Raw genomic sequence first — 15,973 nt, forward strand, 5'->3', positions numbered from 1 at the left:
GGGTTAATCCTTTTCCAGTAATTGACGTCAGGGCTTTGTTCCTTCCCCTTTGCTCTCTGCGTTTTAGGCCCTGAGCCGCTCTGGGGATGGAGCGGGCAGGGCTGGGTGCTGCTGGGTGCGGGGTGGTCAGAGGAAATGGCTTCAGGTAGGTGCTGCCGAAGGTCAGGAGAAGGGAGACTCGCGGGGTTATTGACGGGCAATCGCATCCTCCTGGTGAGTGACTGGATAGTTGTTACGTAAAGCATCAGCCCCCATGAGGATTGTGTTCTACTCCGTAATCAAAGGAGCAATCGTTTCGCGTTTCTGGAACTTGGGCTGACAAGTGTTGGTTGGGTTTTTTTTTGTTGTTTTTCCGATGGACAAAACAAAGCGAGAAGGTGTTGAAATGTGTGATGCGGATATTAGTGCTTCCACTTGCTGTGTCTTTCATTCCCTTCTTGAAATGAGAAAGTGCTTCATTTCATTTTGGGGGAAAACTGGGAGTGCTTACACCCCTCTCTCAAGCACAGCCTGCAAAGATAATGTGCCGGTGAAAAGAGAGCTCCGCTGAGCCGGTGTAGACCCCTCTATTTCACAAGGCTGTCTCCTCGGCTTATTACAGGCTTGTTTGATCATTTACTTACGAAAACTCTGATGGTTTTAAATGTTCACATGTTTCCACTGATGTCAGTCAGACCTCCCACTTGCCTCTGTGTGAGCTGAACAGGCACTTACTCAGCATCAGTCGTCTTTGAAATTAACTTGTTCTGCTCAAGTCTGTGCTTTTGCTTGTCACCTTGTTGCCAGCTCCCTTCTAGCTCCCGAACCTCTCCCCTCATGGGTGTATTTCTGGTTCCTTACGTTTATTTAGAACTTCTGAATACTTCTCGTAAGTCACTGGAACACAGTGCTCTGCAGCCTGGGGGTGTTATTGCAAAATAGGCTCTGGTCAAGTGCTTTGGAGGGGGGGCGCCGGGCAGCGGGCTGAGGCAGTCGGTTGCGGGGAAGGGGCTGCGGAGGGCCGGCTGCGGGCCCCGGAGCAGCGGGGCCGGGGCAGAGCCCGGGGTGTCCCCCGGGAGTGGGGGCTGTGGGTCCGAGCGCTTTCTGAGGGCACAGAGCCCTCTCCTCGGAGGCGCTCTGCATCCGCGGCGGAGTGCTGCTCCTCTGTGGGGAAACCGCTCCAAAATGCGGCTGCGGTGAGCCGGTCAGTGACATCGTTGCGGTGAAATGACGAGAAGGAAAGCAGGATTGTGGAAAAGGGGAGGAGGTCTTCAAGCTGTCGCTTTTGGTGTTAACACTAGTTAGTGGCGTTTTGGGAAAAGGTGAAATGTGTAAGGTCTTGGGATGCAGGTGTTTGCGGATCTTCATCATGGACTTCCAACTGACTAAGTTCTAGCTTCATGTTGCAGTGTGTTTACAGAACTCTAAAAGAGGAGCCAAAACTAAAAGTGACCTTTACGCAGATCAGGGTATCGCATTCAAGTAATTCTCTCAGTACCCAAGGGAGCTGGTTGCAAAACACTGAAATGAGAAAAAGCCAACATTTTTCCTTGTTTATGCTGAGTACAGCAAATAGCTGCGTTCCATTCTCATGTGTTACTTGCACTGGGGTTTAATTGTTTTGGAGTGTTTTTTCTTAATTTATTCTGTTTCAATTTTTAGAGTGTATTTGGGTTTTTTGCCTGATGGTAAAAGTTGGATAGAATATGGGTGACTTCTGCGTTCTCTTTCCTTTTTTTTATTTAGTGTAACTTTCCTATTTTCCAGTGTATAGTAACTTGAAATGTCAAAGTACTCATGGAATACTCGTTTTTTTAAGTTGCTGTTTTATATGAGTCAAGGAACGATTTCTCCCATTTCTTGCTATGTCTCAGTGTGCTTAATGGGTGTATGCTGAACTGTACATCTGCCAGCCTTTCCTTCTAGGGTGGTTATTAATCTCTGGTAAAAGTTTATTTCAGTCTTGTGCTTTTCATTAGTGTTTAAAGCTTGTTAGTGCTGATGCGGTATTTATAGATCTGTAGTTGCTGAGCTATTTTTATCTGTTTTCCTTCTAAATACTTATATGGCTTTTAGAGTTTGATCCTTATCTTTTTAGCTTGCATAGAATCATTTTCTCTGGTCACGTGTATAGCACTAAAGCCCTGGAAATGATGTTATTGTTGCTTTAAACTTCCATTCTGTTCCTGTGAAGACAGGTCTGAGCTAGTTTGGGATAGAAAAACAGTCACTCCTTTGGTTTTGTATGATGAAGAGGAGGGGGGAGTACCCTGCTGATATGTAACTCCTGTGGCAGAGCCAGAAGTCCAAGGCAAGACAAAGACACTGGGATTTTTTTTGTTCGTTACTAGACATACTGCTTTGTGTTCGAGCCTGGGTTAATTGTGCAGTCTCGGTTGCCAGTTTAATTAGTTTTCTGTTGCTGATTTAGATGAGAATTTCTAAGGCTAGACTCTGAAGCCAAATACTCTTTACTTTGAAAAAGTAATGGATGTTCAGAACAAGATTCCCTTCAAGGTACAGTAGGACTGTCACAAAAGGTGATGGCTGTTGTTGAAGGAGAAGCAATTCACACCTTGCCTTGAAAATCAGCGATTGCTGCTGGTCTGTCACTTCATGCTATTTTTTTTTAAATTTTATTTTAAATTATTTTCTTAATTTTTCAGAATTCTCTAAATTCTGAATGAACAGTCAAGGAGCCTCCTATTTAAGCCAGGGCTGTTACATTCAGATAGTTTAGATGAGCTGGCATTGAAAAGTTAGTATTGTGGTGTTTGGAAAAAAACGATAAAAAGTAGAAATAAGTTATTGCAGTTGCAACGAACTGTATGGGAGCTACAAAGTCCTGAATTTTAGTACTGGCCCTAAAACTAGTTTGTCATGATCCTGACCTTGAGTGAGTCCTTTGACTGCTGTACGAGTTTCCTTATTTGTAGAGCAGGAAGGGGAGTGTCTGTGAGAAGGCAGCAAAACAGTTTTTGCAAAGCTTCAGAATAGCGGAGTAAGAGCTAGAATATGAAAATAGGGGTTTTCTCCCGTAACTGGCTTCTAAAAATGCCCAAAGGATTTTGCCACAGTGTAAAAACTGAAATGTGAATGTAAAATGCTCACTAAATACTTCGGGTATTTGGGTGGTACACAGTAGTAAGTGAAGTCTTGCTTGATTATTCTTATGATAAACTTTCTGCCAGCCTTTAATGAATCTTAGTAAGTTCAAATAAGCTACAACTAAGATCCTCTCTGTTCTACTTGTTCAGAATCCTAGGCTGTCTGTGAGAATTTGGCAGTTTGGTACTTGCGTTAAATTCTAAGATTTAGGAAGGAAGCTGCCTGCTTTTTGCTAAAAATGTTCTAAAAAAATAATGTCAACTACTTATCTAAAACAAGCTACAACCAACCGTGTGCAAATTATTGGATAGCAACAAATTGTATGTGGGGTAATAATTTCCAATAACCGTTGCACAATTATATCCTGTAATGCTAAAAGATCTGCCAATTAGGTTGACCAAAATAGGATTTTGGTGGTGGGATTAATTGTTGTTCACTGACAGAGAATGGTCCTAGGAGCATTTCCAAAATGTTTAAGTTGTTTATGGTAGTTGAAAGGGTGGGAAATCATGGAATTTTAAGAGTGGGGGAAGACTGCAAGGCAGAGTAACCGGCAGCTAGTGTAAAACTAAAAGTGAAATTGTGGTGCAGCTGATGAGCTTGTTGACAGCTGATGTCAGTAGCTCTGCATTTGCTAACTGGCAGAAGCTCTGCAATAGAGCAAAAGTCTCTTTGTTCTCTTTCATAAATAGTTGATATGAGAATGTTTTAATGAAAAGGAATGTTATTTGCCTAAATTCTGTTAATGTTGTTGTGCTGATTTAAGATGAATGATTGTTAAAGCATCCATGAATGTCAGTTTGGTTTAATCATAACTACATATGCTGTTAAGAATCTGTCTGATTTAAAAGAAAAAAAAAATTTTTTTCAATAGGTAGAACAGATTTGGAATCAGTCACTTAAGCAATTCTGCATTTTTGTAGGGAGGCAAACAAGCAGCATGTACGATGTCAAAAATGTTTAGAGTTTGGACATTGGACGTATGAATGTACAGGGAAGAGAAAATACCTGCATAGACCTTCGAGGACAGCTCAATTAGCAAAGATTCTTAAAGAAAAAGAAAAGCGACTATTACTGCAACAAAGGTAAGATTAGCAGAATGAAAATGTCTAGTTTATTAATGAAAATATAATTTTGTATGTGGGTGGGAAAGACGGTGTTCTAGACCTTTCGTTGTCATCCTTTGCTCTGGGCTGTGTGATGCTTGCTTAATACTGGAACTGTCTTGTGTGTTAGGTGGAATGTGTACACTCAGGTCCCACCGAATTAACGTTGTTCGTTAATACCTGCTTATCTGAAACAAAAAAGTGCACTAAGGTAAAGTTAAAATAGTTGGAGCCTTTTTTTTTTTTCTAATGGAATACTGTTTCCTGAATTCCTCGGTTTCAGGTGTCTATGTGCTAGTACAAGCAGGTTGGTGTGAAGACTGTAAATGTGTTTCTTACAAAGAAGCAATTCTTTCACCTGTGTTTAGGTTTGCTGTTAGACTGTGCAATTAAAACCTGGTCTTCTGGATACAACCTGACAGCGGACTTGTGCCAGCACAGCTCCTGTATTGCTCACGATGAGCTGTAATGGTTAAACAGGTGAATGAGAGTTGGTTTATTGGGTGTGTTTAACCCTCAAGCATAAAGTAGAGATAGCTCACTGAAGTGCATTAATTATTTCCCTTTTTGACATCTGAGAAAGTGAAAGATACCTGCAGCTAAGCAGAAAAATGCAAGCAAAACTGCATGTATAATGTGATTTCCTTTCCACTTTGCTCTGTGAGTAGTCTTTAATGCTTTCCCCAACTTTAATAGTTGTTTTAACAAGCAGCTCGAGGTGACAAAGAGAAAACAAATGTAGCACATTATTTTTCCATGCAATTCCTATGTATGAGGGTCTCTGTTCTGCCATTGCAACTCAGATTTAGTTATGGTGGCTGGAGGGTTGTTGCCTCAGCCCCCCCGAGGGACGGTATCATTTACAGCTAGAATTGGTGAGGATTTGGAAACGTACCCGCTGCCACTGGCAGCACAGTGTTGGCTGTAGGTTGTTGCTGCTGCCCAGCTGTGAGTTACTGAGGAGTGTTCACATTTTTTGCCTGTTGGGGAAACAAAATGTGTGGTACCCTCTGGCAGAGAGGTCTGGTGGGGCTTTGTCAGCTGTTTGACTGGGGCAGCAGAATGAATCGGTGCTGAAATACTGACTTCAGTGGAAGCTTGTGTTGAGTGACGTAAAATGTTTGATTTTTGAAATGAATTTTGATCCAGTGAGTAATTCTAAAGCAGTTGTAATCCCCTAGTATTGTAGATAAGAAATCAGGAGTGCTGAGGCCATAAAACTTGCTCCCTGTGGAGGCAGTTTGGAAGAGTTCTTCACTCAAGACGTAAGGCAAAGATTGAGTTTAAGACTCAATTATTTCCTTGCTCCTTTTCTGCTCTATTTCTGTTGAATTCTGCAGGTTGACACTGGAGGATAGTGAATTGAGGGTGGAATTTCTTGTTGCTCAAGTCTGTGTACAGGATATTTTATATAGTAGTTACATGACTGTCCAGTGTCTGTCACGAGTGGAGTTTTTCGAGCTGTAAGTCTAACAGTCTGTAGCGTGAGGTGTATGTGGAGTGAAAAGCTGTCTCATAAAAGGAAGACCAAGTAATCCTTGGATGGGAACAGTTTTTAATCCTGGTTAAATTGGGCTGGATTCACAGTGGTTATATAATCATAAGCTCTGTGAAGCTCCTTAACTGTGCCATGAGGTATCCAGTTCTTCAGATGCCAGTGTTACACTTTTAAGGATGAAGCTTATTCCTCATGGAAAAAACAGCTTCCTAGGCCACACTTTTACTTTTTGTATAGCTTGCTTGGAAGGTTATTTCTTATCTGCAGAGAAGTCAAGTCTCCTACAGGTCTGCTTCCGACTATTTGTATTGTCATCTTTAAAGATCTAATTAATCATTAACCGGAAGGCAAACATAGTCTAATAAGGTTAATATTTACTTTATGACAACTACCTACAAGATTTTTCAGCATTAACTCATTTCAGCAGTTGTTCCAGGATCCTTCTGTTTGCCCAGTGTTGACCCCACTGATGGACCTTATGGTGGTGCCAGTAAATCCTGCTGCTTGCCTGGGCTAGAGTAGGAGTTGGGAGGGGAGGAACACCGAGAAAATCCTTATTCCTTGGTGATGTTACTATGTTGAGCCAAGATCAGGATGCCCGAGTCTTATTTATGGTTTTGAAGACGGTGTGGTGCCACAGGGAAAACGACCGAGCGTCCTGAAGCGGATCGGATCTGATCTGCGGGGGGCGGCCCCCCTCGGTTTGTGGTTGCACAGTGGTGAGCCCCTTCACTTATCCACACGTTAAACACTAGAGGGAGGCATAGACCCGTGCCACGGCAGCCCGCCTTACAACTCAGTTAGTTCCCCCTTCTGAAAGGTGCTTTGGGATCTGTTTGCTCACAGTGACTTCTCTTAACTGTGGAACACCTGCTTACCTAGGGCAAGGGTGTAAGGCCTTAAGAATATAAATATTAACAACATTCAGCAACACAGGAGGGGTTGTAATCTGGTTTGAAATTTGACAATCAATGAATCTTCCTCTTGCCTACAGGAGATGGTGGGGAGTGTGGAAAAATTCTTCTATGTACTTATAGTATTTTCATACCATATGTGCGAAAATGAAAAATTGAACAAATCTTACTTTCCTGACATCCAAATGGCATTGAGTCCTTTTATTGAAATACAGTATAGTTTACACTTGATGCTTTCTTCTTCCTACCCTTTTTTGGAGCCTTTATCAACACATACTGCTATCTAATTTCTAAATGAAATATGTATGCATTTTTACTTTTGTTATTGTATATTTAAGATGGCTTCTAATAATAACTTTCAGTTGAGAAAAAAGTATCCTGGTACATGAAAGAACCTTCATATATCAGCGGCACATTGAACATGTTGTAAGTATATCATGAGGGACTACTTTAATCACACGTGGACATTCCAGGTTGAGTTATGTGCTATGTATCTGCAGTGGATTGAGAACAGCATGTGACTGGTATAGGTGACTTTTATTAGAATTTTATTTAAAAAAAAATATTGCACAAGTGAAGACTGGTTTCTGGTTTAAAAAAAAAAATTGTTTTGTTAAAAGAAACTTCATTCTTTGTCACTTACACTCACGGAAAGTTTCAGTAGTATGTAGACAGGGGCACCTGAAAAGGCAAATAGCTGAAAAGGCAAAAGCATCAATATAAATATTGTTCTTTGTCATCTTTCACTTGAAACAAATGCTTGGTGAAAGCTACAGATTAACTCAGTATTTTACCTTTTGTTTCAAGCATTCAGTTATTGCTAAACATGATTATACAGACCTTTTTTGTATCCTTTTCTCCTACGCCCTTCCCATCCCAGAATGATGTCTATATAACATGAAGAGTAAAGAAAAGCATTCTTAACACAGAAAATTAGAGGTGAATTGAGGCTTTGTTTTTTCTTTCTGGATTTGTAGGTATTGTTGTTTTTCTGGTTTGAGTAGGGACTGAAAATAGATGCAGAATGAACTTTGGGCGGTGCGGCGCTCTGCCAGTGGGATACCAGTTTTCTAATATTAACTCAGCTCTGCTGTGCTGCTATTTATTTAATTTTCCTACTGCATTAATCAAAGCCATTGTGTGTTTTTTTTTTTCCCCTTTAATTAGCGCTGGAGAAAGTACTGCAGAAAGGAAGACCAAGAAAAAAAGGTATGTGTTGGATGCTGACGTTGTGCAGCTGTTTCTTGCACTGGGTGTTGCAGCAGGCAGTTTGGAAGGGTTGTGTGTGGAAAGTCAACGCTGCAAATACGGATTTGATTTTACTGCTTTTAGCCTGTTACAGGCATTTGTATGTCAGACATCTGCAGAATTTCTACTCCTCCCTGTCCAGAAAGTCTAAATTCTTTGTTTTCTGCTTTTCTCCATATTGATCACTACATGATCTTGTTTTCATAATTAAAATCTTCCTACTTCTAACTCAAAGTTCATCAAGTGTATTTTCAACATTGTGCAAGAATGGCATACTGTTTTCTAGTCTGTAATTGCTCCACCTACCCACCTTGCTTTTCCTTTTGTTGTCTTCATTCCCTTCACATAGCAGGTGTCTCTGAAGCTTTGTCTAGAGAGTGAAATAAAGCATCTAAAAACCCAACCCCAAAATCAAACAAAAAAACCCCTCAGTCCCAGACCAACACAAAATCCAGGAAATAAACTTCTTCCCCACCCCAAGTGCTAATTTGAGCCAAGAACTCTCTTGCCATTATTTCTACTTCACTTTGCAGTAACATTTGCCTGGGAATTTGCTGCTGTCTTTGTTAGCAAAGTGGTTTCAGGACCAGCTAGAACCCGGCTGTAACTCTCCTGCTGATCCTGGCGTGAGTTTTACGTACGGGGTGTCTGTGCAGGAACGGCCTCACTGTTCTCCACATCTAGTGACTGTTCTCTGTCTCTAAATCTGATCTTTGAAAAACAGGTTTTGGCAGATTTGGACAGACCAGGCCTTTCGCTTGGTGTGGCAGCTATGGAATAAGCCACAGCAGTTTTTTAGAACAGGCCTTTAGTTTAGGCTGTCGGGTGGAACGTGGCTTTATGGGAACGGTTCTTGGTGTCTCCCTTGTGCCGCCACAGGGGGTTTGCTCAGAGGCTCCTTTCGCAGCGGGGTCCGTTTGTTGCTGGAGTTACTTGGGACTGGTGAGACCAGCAATGAACTGACTGCTGAGCGCGGTAGCTCAGACCTCTTTCGGCCTCAGCTTTCTCGGATGCTGCAGTCCTGGCATAAGGATTCCCAGAGTATTTGAGCTCTAAGCCAAGGCAAAAATGAAAAGAGCTAAAGGATTTAAGGGAGAGGGGGTGGTTTGGTCACTTTTCCTTAAAATTTTAAAACTCTTCTAGGTTTGAATTGTTACCCTGTTTTTATGCAAGCCCTGAATGCATCCATAGAAATTCCTTTCCGGATCATTTGCTACTTATATCTTTGTTATGATACAGGAAGAATTAAATGTGGAAAATTCAACAAAGTGTTGCCATTGAATATGTAAGTTCCGGATTTAAAAGAAAATGCAAAAGTTAGGGTTCTGGCAGTAGTGAGCACTAACCTTTTACATAGTGTATGTTTGTTTTGATATAAGCAGTAATAAGTAAGCTACAGGCTTAACCAGAAAAACAGGAACAGGCGAAACAGCTGTTGTACAATCTTGTGACCTCAGGTGACACAGAGCTACCTTCTGGGCACATGTTGCCTTCAGTGTTCCCACGCGGCATACTTTGGTTGCTAACCGCAAGCCCACTTTATACTTGGATCACGTGTGATTCTACCCTTCAGACAGGTACATTTGTGTCTTGGTTCGCTTGTTTCTTCAGGCACCCGGCTGTGATTGTGCCCAAAATTGTAGATTTGCTTTAAGTAGCATGTTTAATATCACCTGGGGTTGTTAGATGATTGAAATAGAATTAGAAAGGACAAAGAGTTTGAGAGGGGTGACAGCAGTTGTTCCACAGTTGGTGCAAGGTATTAACATTCATGAACTTGTTTTGAGGAGAATTGAGTGCTTGTCTGCTGGATAAATTTTGTACGTTTACAGTGGACCCGAAGATTTTGGATCTACCAACCTAGAGCATCTAGGTTGTCACATTATCTAATCGGGACAAGGTGAAGCGGTGAGTTTTACTTGCTCACATCTCCGTCCTCCTGTAATGACCAACAGGCCACACTGCACCACCTGAGAACAACTACCTGCTTGCTTGTTCCCTCATAGATCTAGCTGTTGCTTTCCTCTAGGAGAGGCAATATTGTTAAATTCTGATGTTTCTGTAAGTGGGCTTCAGGTCATAACCTAAGTATTGGAGGCCCATGGACAGCTGCTATGGATTCTGTGAAAGGTGATTAGGAAAAGAAAGTTCAGAGTGGTCATTCAGGGTATCCTCTGATTCTTGACCATATAAATGGTTCTGCGCATCTGATGAAACTGTTTAGATTACAACTACTAGTCTCTCGTTTTAATTTTCTCATCTTAAGACTTAGCTTTTCACAAACTGGTCTATATTTAACCAGCCCCTATGGATTTATCTTCAATAAACAGCCATTGTGTCTGTACGCAGAGATAACAGATTGCAGATGTATTATAAACACTTCAGTGGTTCGTAGCTTAACGTGTGCGTCCACACTTGTCAGCTGACATGACTGTGGCTGATAGGATGAGAAAAACATTGCTCTTTCTCTAATAGCCTTAACACAGGCATTTCCTGAGTTGTTACATTTAATCAAACCCTCTGATAAAACCTGCTACATTAATTTTCTAATGGAAAGTAGCTTCGGCGTTGTCATATCTAGCACTTTTTGCATGCTGTTTGGTTGGCTTGGTGGGAAGCGGAGAGGATTAGTACCTTTACACTTTGTTTGAAGAAAGATCTGTGGGAGAATTTAGTTGTACTTTGTTGGTGTTCACATTGGCTTACTTGAAGACCTTGATTTTGAGAACAGCCACCTCAGTAAGGGCTAAACATGAAAAAAACCAAATTGCAGAGGATACTGAAATCCACTTTGCTATGTTCATAATTCTGGCTTTATCTTGGACTGTTTCCACTCCTCCTCCTCCACCTTGAAAGCATGAGCATCCTGTAGTAGCAGGTAATTTGGGTTCTTTTGCCAGGTGTAATCTAAGTTTCCTTCGAGTACCATTCTGACATTTGTGAAATCACTGATGAAACTTCCAACTTTTACATTGCCAGAATTTTACTCCTTATACAGTGGTGTCCTAGAAAACTGATCTTTGAGAATTTTTCCCAAGGCTTTAGTAGTACAGGACATGGCTTCTCCTGCAGCCTCATTCTTCTATTTAACCAAGCCAGTAAAGACACTCGTTATGACTATGAACAAGACCCTTGCCAGTTTCCAAACTTAACCTTTTTCTGTAGTCCTGTTTTAACTTATTTCATGTACATGAAATCACCCTGCCATGGCTCAGATGGCCGAAATGCATCTGTTCAGAATTGGAGTAAGGGGGGGGAGCATGGGGATTTGTCTTAGATTGTCAGGCCTGGAAATTTTCAGACCAAATAATTGATCTTTGGATTACAACACAGTACGAAGAACACTGAATAGCGTATGCTGTCTCTGTCAGGCCTGTTCTCATCTGTGTATCTGTTTTCTTTCAGATCTAAAAGCGTGACCAGTTCCAGCAGCAGTAGCAGTGCCAGTTCAGCTAGTGATTCTTCATCTGACAGTGAAGATTCTTCTACCTCATCTTCTGATGAGGATAGTGACAGTGATGAGAGCTCCTCTACTTCCTCATCTTCCCCATCCTCAAGTAGTACTTCCTCTTCTTCAGAGTTTGAATCGGATTCTAGTTCCTCCAGCAGTAGCAGCAGCAGCACAGACAGTAGTTCTGACGATGAGCCACCAAAGAAAAAGAAGAAGAAATAGTGTGGTACAGTGTAGAACTGTTGTTTAGTGAATGATAACACTCTTCAAAGATGTTTTGAGCCCATGGTTGCCAAACAGTTTAACTGGTCAACGTTTCTACTGCTAAAACTTTCTAAATGTTTTGCATAGTTGTTCATAGGACATGGAAGGTATTAAATGGCACGTGAGACTTACTGAAAGAGTATTTTTGTGGTTTATCCTTTTATGGAAAATTTTACTTTTTTAGTTCAAATATCTATCATCAGATTTGTTTATATGAGCTAAGGCCCCGTAACCTGGATGTTTACATGCTGGAAAGCAAAAGCTTTTTAGTGCAAATCATGCTGTGCATCATATGCTACAACTCTGTTTATGACTGCTTCACTTAGTTGAGAGGATTTTTCTAAATGTATCAGAAGCAGAAGGGTTTTTTTTTGCTGCTGGCTGTGGAGCACAGCCATTGTTGAAAGGGAATGCACAGTGTTGCACACAGAGGGCCTTCCATCTCACTGTTAACAAACGTATTCTATGCTGCTGAGCTTTCTTTCTGATGGCTTTTCCTGATGCTTCCAGGTCGAGTCGTTACTGCAACATCAGACTTTAGTGTTCACTTGCTAATGATCAGTATACCACTTGTACTGTACAGAGGCTTTAGTCTTTTCAGCTTGCCTGTTTCCTTAGCTCATGTCTCTGTAGTATTTCGTGAGACACGGAGTGTCTCTTGCAGCGGTGTCTGTGTAAGAAAGGGGAGCAGTGCACAGTGGAAGAGTTATGACTGATGGTGCTTAGGAGTTTCATCTTTGTGCCTTTTTTTGTAAATTAAATGTATCCTAGTGAGAGAAGGGCTTGAGTGGGTGTTTTTCAGAACTCCCATTAGCTTTCCATACAGAATATGGTCAGTAAACCCAGAGAAAGAGTAGTAACGAACAAAAATGGGCACTATTTTCAAGGAGATGGGGGGGGGGAAAGGCTATTTTCGTTGGATGCTCAGTTAAAAAAAAGGAGTCGCCTTTTAAATAGAGGTCCCAAAGGAAAGTGTTTCCCTTTTGATATTTTTGCAAAAAATTGTCGTGTAATGCAAGATTACCAATCCGTGTTGTTGGGCACATGGTGACTGGCATTATAGTCTGCAGTACAATCAGTCCATTATTTTTATGTAATAGTGTGTATGTGTCTGTGAACATCTGGCATGGGAGAAGCAAGTTAGTGCAAAAAAACCCCTAAAAACAAAACCCCAACAAAAGCAAAGTCCAAACATACTGCAGAACAAGCATTGCTGGTTGCAAACTGAAAGTTATTTGTTCTTTTGGTGGATTGAGGCCGTTGGCATTCGTATTTTTAATTTGTGCTGGAGTTTCCTAAATTTCATATCCTTGGAGTGGTCCTTTTTGGGGAGGGGGCGTTACATGTGGAAGAATTCCTAAATATCTTGGTTTAGGTAAAATATGGTAACTAAACTATTTTTTATATTTTTATGGAAAAAGTAGTGTAGAGTTACTTTTGAATAAACTGTGCTTATTTAAATGTTTGAAAATATGTATGTTGTGTGTTTTTAGTCTGTAATCATTACCGTGTTTTACAGAGCACTCTGCAGACTGTAAATAAAATTACGAGAAAATTGTTCAAGTCTTCTTGAGTGAATGTACCATTTAACGGGAAAAGTTTAATAAATTATTAAACAGTAGTTGCTAAGTTCATGCTTACTGCAAATCCGAGTGTAAGCGATACCGTAGTAGTTCTGGATGTGTGGGGAAGCCCTTTGGACTAGGGGATGTTCTTTATCGCGGGGTTTGGGCCATCTCAGCCGTTGCAGCGAGCCACACGTGCTGGCTGGAGCAGGCGTGGTGGCCAGCTTGCTGTCAGCCGCCCTCCCTTCGTGGGCACAGCTGGAAGAGGGGACGTCCCAGCTGTGAAGAATTTAGGCTTGAGTTTGGTTGGTCCTGGGCTGGGAATGACGGATGGCTGTGATGGGGAACGGGTGGTCGCTCAGAAGGGTCAGGACGGGGGTCAGGGCTCGGCTGCCTTTGCCATCCCGTGAAAACCACGCTGTACGTTCCTATCTGTAAAGCTGCTGGTGTTCTGTGTAGATGGTTTCGTCAGAAGGACGCCGCTTCCCACCAGTATGTTGCTTCTCCCCATTAAGTTGTGTCTGCCAAGAAAAGAGATGTTTGTTAGACAGCCACCAAGTACTAAAGCTCGTCATTAAATCCAGAGGGTTGGTCTCTTCGTAGGTCTGTTTACAGTTAGACAGATTGGGCCTGTTCACAAAGACAAAAGGAAATGCTTGTCTATGTTAGGTCCTGTCAGCAGGAGCTAAGATAAGGTGGCATAATTACAGATGATACTAAGGGGACCTTAATTTAATTTCTGATCTGCTGTTGGCTCGTGAGTGGAGATTCAAAGAGCTGGCTTGCTGCTTTCCCTGGACATCCAGTGTTGCCAAATGCTGATTAAGCTCGAGACCAACCATGAGTCGCTCTATACCCAGATTTAAAAAAAAAAAAAGCTACATTTCAGATATAATGTTTTTGTTGGTTTTTTTTAATTGGCCCTTCTGTTTAATTTGTCTCTACATATTCTTATTTTACAGAGTAAAACCCACCAGCCTCTCAAGAGCCTTACCAGTTCATCTTTCACTAGATCACACCCCGATTTCTTACTGGATGCTTTGATTCCAATTTTTCTTCAACAGGAAAGGTATTTCTTTAATTACTGTCTTTCAAAGCTCTAGGTTAAGTACAAAAGATCATTATTAAAAAAAAAAAAAAAATTAAAAACCAAAAACCAAGCCACTGGGTAGAAATGGTTATATTTACTAAGCAGTGACATGAGACCGGTGTAGCTCTGAACAGCCTCAGTTTTAATCCTTCCAATTACAAGTAAAGCTGCCATTGCTAATTGAAGGGAAGCAATTGATGCAGTCTAGTAGAAAAACAGCCTCGGGAAAAGGCATCACGTTTCAAGGAGAAACACTGCGAACCGATGGGAGAGCAGAAGGAAGGAGAGACAACCTGATCTTCTAGTCCGGGTCTTTATTAAATCAAACATCTGTCAGTCAGAAACAGTTTTTTTGGGTGTGCGCAATGGAATTGCATTATTCACTCTCTTGTGGCTTGATGCATTGATTTATTTTTTGAGGGAGGAGTCCTTAATAAATAGAACACTTGCTAGCAAATGGATTTGCTTTATAAAGAAACTGTTCAACATACCTTAACCCCCCTGGGTTTAACTTGCTTTGTGACATTATTTTTAACCAGGCAGTGAGCCATCAGTTGTGTCTGAGGCAGATCCACACAGCCTGATGTTGTTAATTGAGATATGTGTAAGGGGGGGTAATAAAAAATAATACCAGAATATGACTTTTGAGATTTGGTATATCCAATAAGTCACTAGCAGGACTTAATTTTAAAAACATCATTGGAACTGATAGGAACAGGGCATTTTTATTTTCTGTTCTTTACAATAGAGTGTTGCTTTGGCAAAGAGGTTGCCTGTGTCTTCCCCGTTCATGTAAAGGAGGGAGGTTTTAGGCGCATTTAAATTTCAGGTAGGTTGGGGTTCCACCCCAATTTGATCATGTTTTGTTGTGGTGTTGGTCATATTTCGGTGTCACAACCAACTTCAGATTTAACAGCCAGTTAAAATAGTCACGAACCGTTTCAGATTGGCTCTAGATTTAAAACTATTGCTGTGTCTTTTTACAGCGTTTTTGCAGGAAGGGTCTCTGCAATCATAGTATCAGAGGCTATATTTTTAAAGGATTTAGATACTGGAGTTTGCTACAGCTATGCTAAAATTAAAAAAAAAAAAAAAGGAAGGAGTTTTGCACCATTCTGCTGCACTTAAAAATTTCAAATAAATCATGAAGCGTTACTTTTTAAAATATGAATCCAAAGTAGAACTGTGTTCCGTCATGTTTCAAAATCAGTTTATGTGGACAATGTTGTTGTTTAAATTAAAAATATGTAGTATAGTTGTAAGTGTTTTAAAAGCTATCCTCTTCCAGAGATTGTTTTTAAAGCCGATTTTGGAAGTTTTGGTAACGCTGCCAGTGCGATGGGGTGGTTGATGTAGGGTTTCCACTGAAGCGACGTGTGCTTCCGTGGGTCAAGCGGCACCCTGAACGCTCTGACCTGCCGGTTTAGGTCAAAAAGGGGCAACGCGACACTCGGCTGAGATGAAAAAAACGAATTATAAAGCGAAGCCGTGAGCGGCACGAGAAGGTTGGAGCGGCTTGAAGAAACAAATCGGCCCGTGAGGCGGGAGCTGGCGTCGGGGGGTGGCTGGGGCTCGGGGGCGCTTGTAGGAGCAGGCAGAGCCGCTGAAATAATTGTGTAGAGAAACTGAGTTCAGGTTGTGCGTGTCCGAGCGGAGCGGGAACGGCCTTGAGCCTGCCCTGGAAGGAGGGGGAGCTGACTACTGACGGCGGCTTGACGCGGTGAATTCATTCTTGCGCCTCGCGTCGCAG

At 41.6% G+C, this 15,973-nt stretch overlaps 2 protein-coding genes across 2 annotated transcripts in view; both read left to right on the forward strand.

The window, feature by feature from the left end:
- The first annotated feature begins 135 nt into the window (after positions 1-135).
- Positions 136-12,722, forward strand: ZCCHC10 (zinc finger CCHC-type containing 10). The gene is made up of 4 exons (XM_026858476.1): positions 136-145; positions 3,992-4,172; positions 7,773-7,814; positions 11,259-12,722. Exons 1-4 carry the CDS (start codon positions 136-138, stop codon positions 11,524-11,526), a joined length of 501 nt encoding a protein of 166 aa, XP_026714277.1. The 3' UTR covers positions 11,527-12,722.
- Positions 12,723-15,875: 3,153 nt separating this feature from the next.
- AFF4 (AF4/FMR2 family member 4) overlaps positions 15,876-15,973 on the forward strand; it is a 49,569-nt gene continuing 49,471 nt past the window's right edge. The window contains exon 1 of the mRNA XM_026857958.1: positions 15,876-15,888. The gene's annotated coding sequence lies outside the window, so the exon portion shown is untranslated. The remainder of the gene's footprint in view (positions 15,889-15,973) is intronic.

The sequence above is a fragment of the Athene cunicularia genome, assembly GCF_003259725.1.
Source record: "Athene cunicularia isolate RWA chromosome 13 unlocalized genomic scaffold, athCun1 chr13_part1, whole genome shotgun sequence".
In the NCBI taxonomy this organism is placed as follows: Eukaryota; Metazoa; Chordata; class Aves; order Strigiformes; family Strigidae; genus Athene; species Athene cunicularia.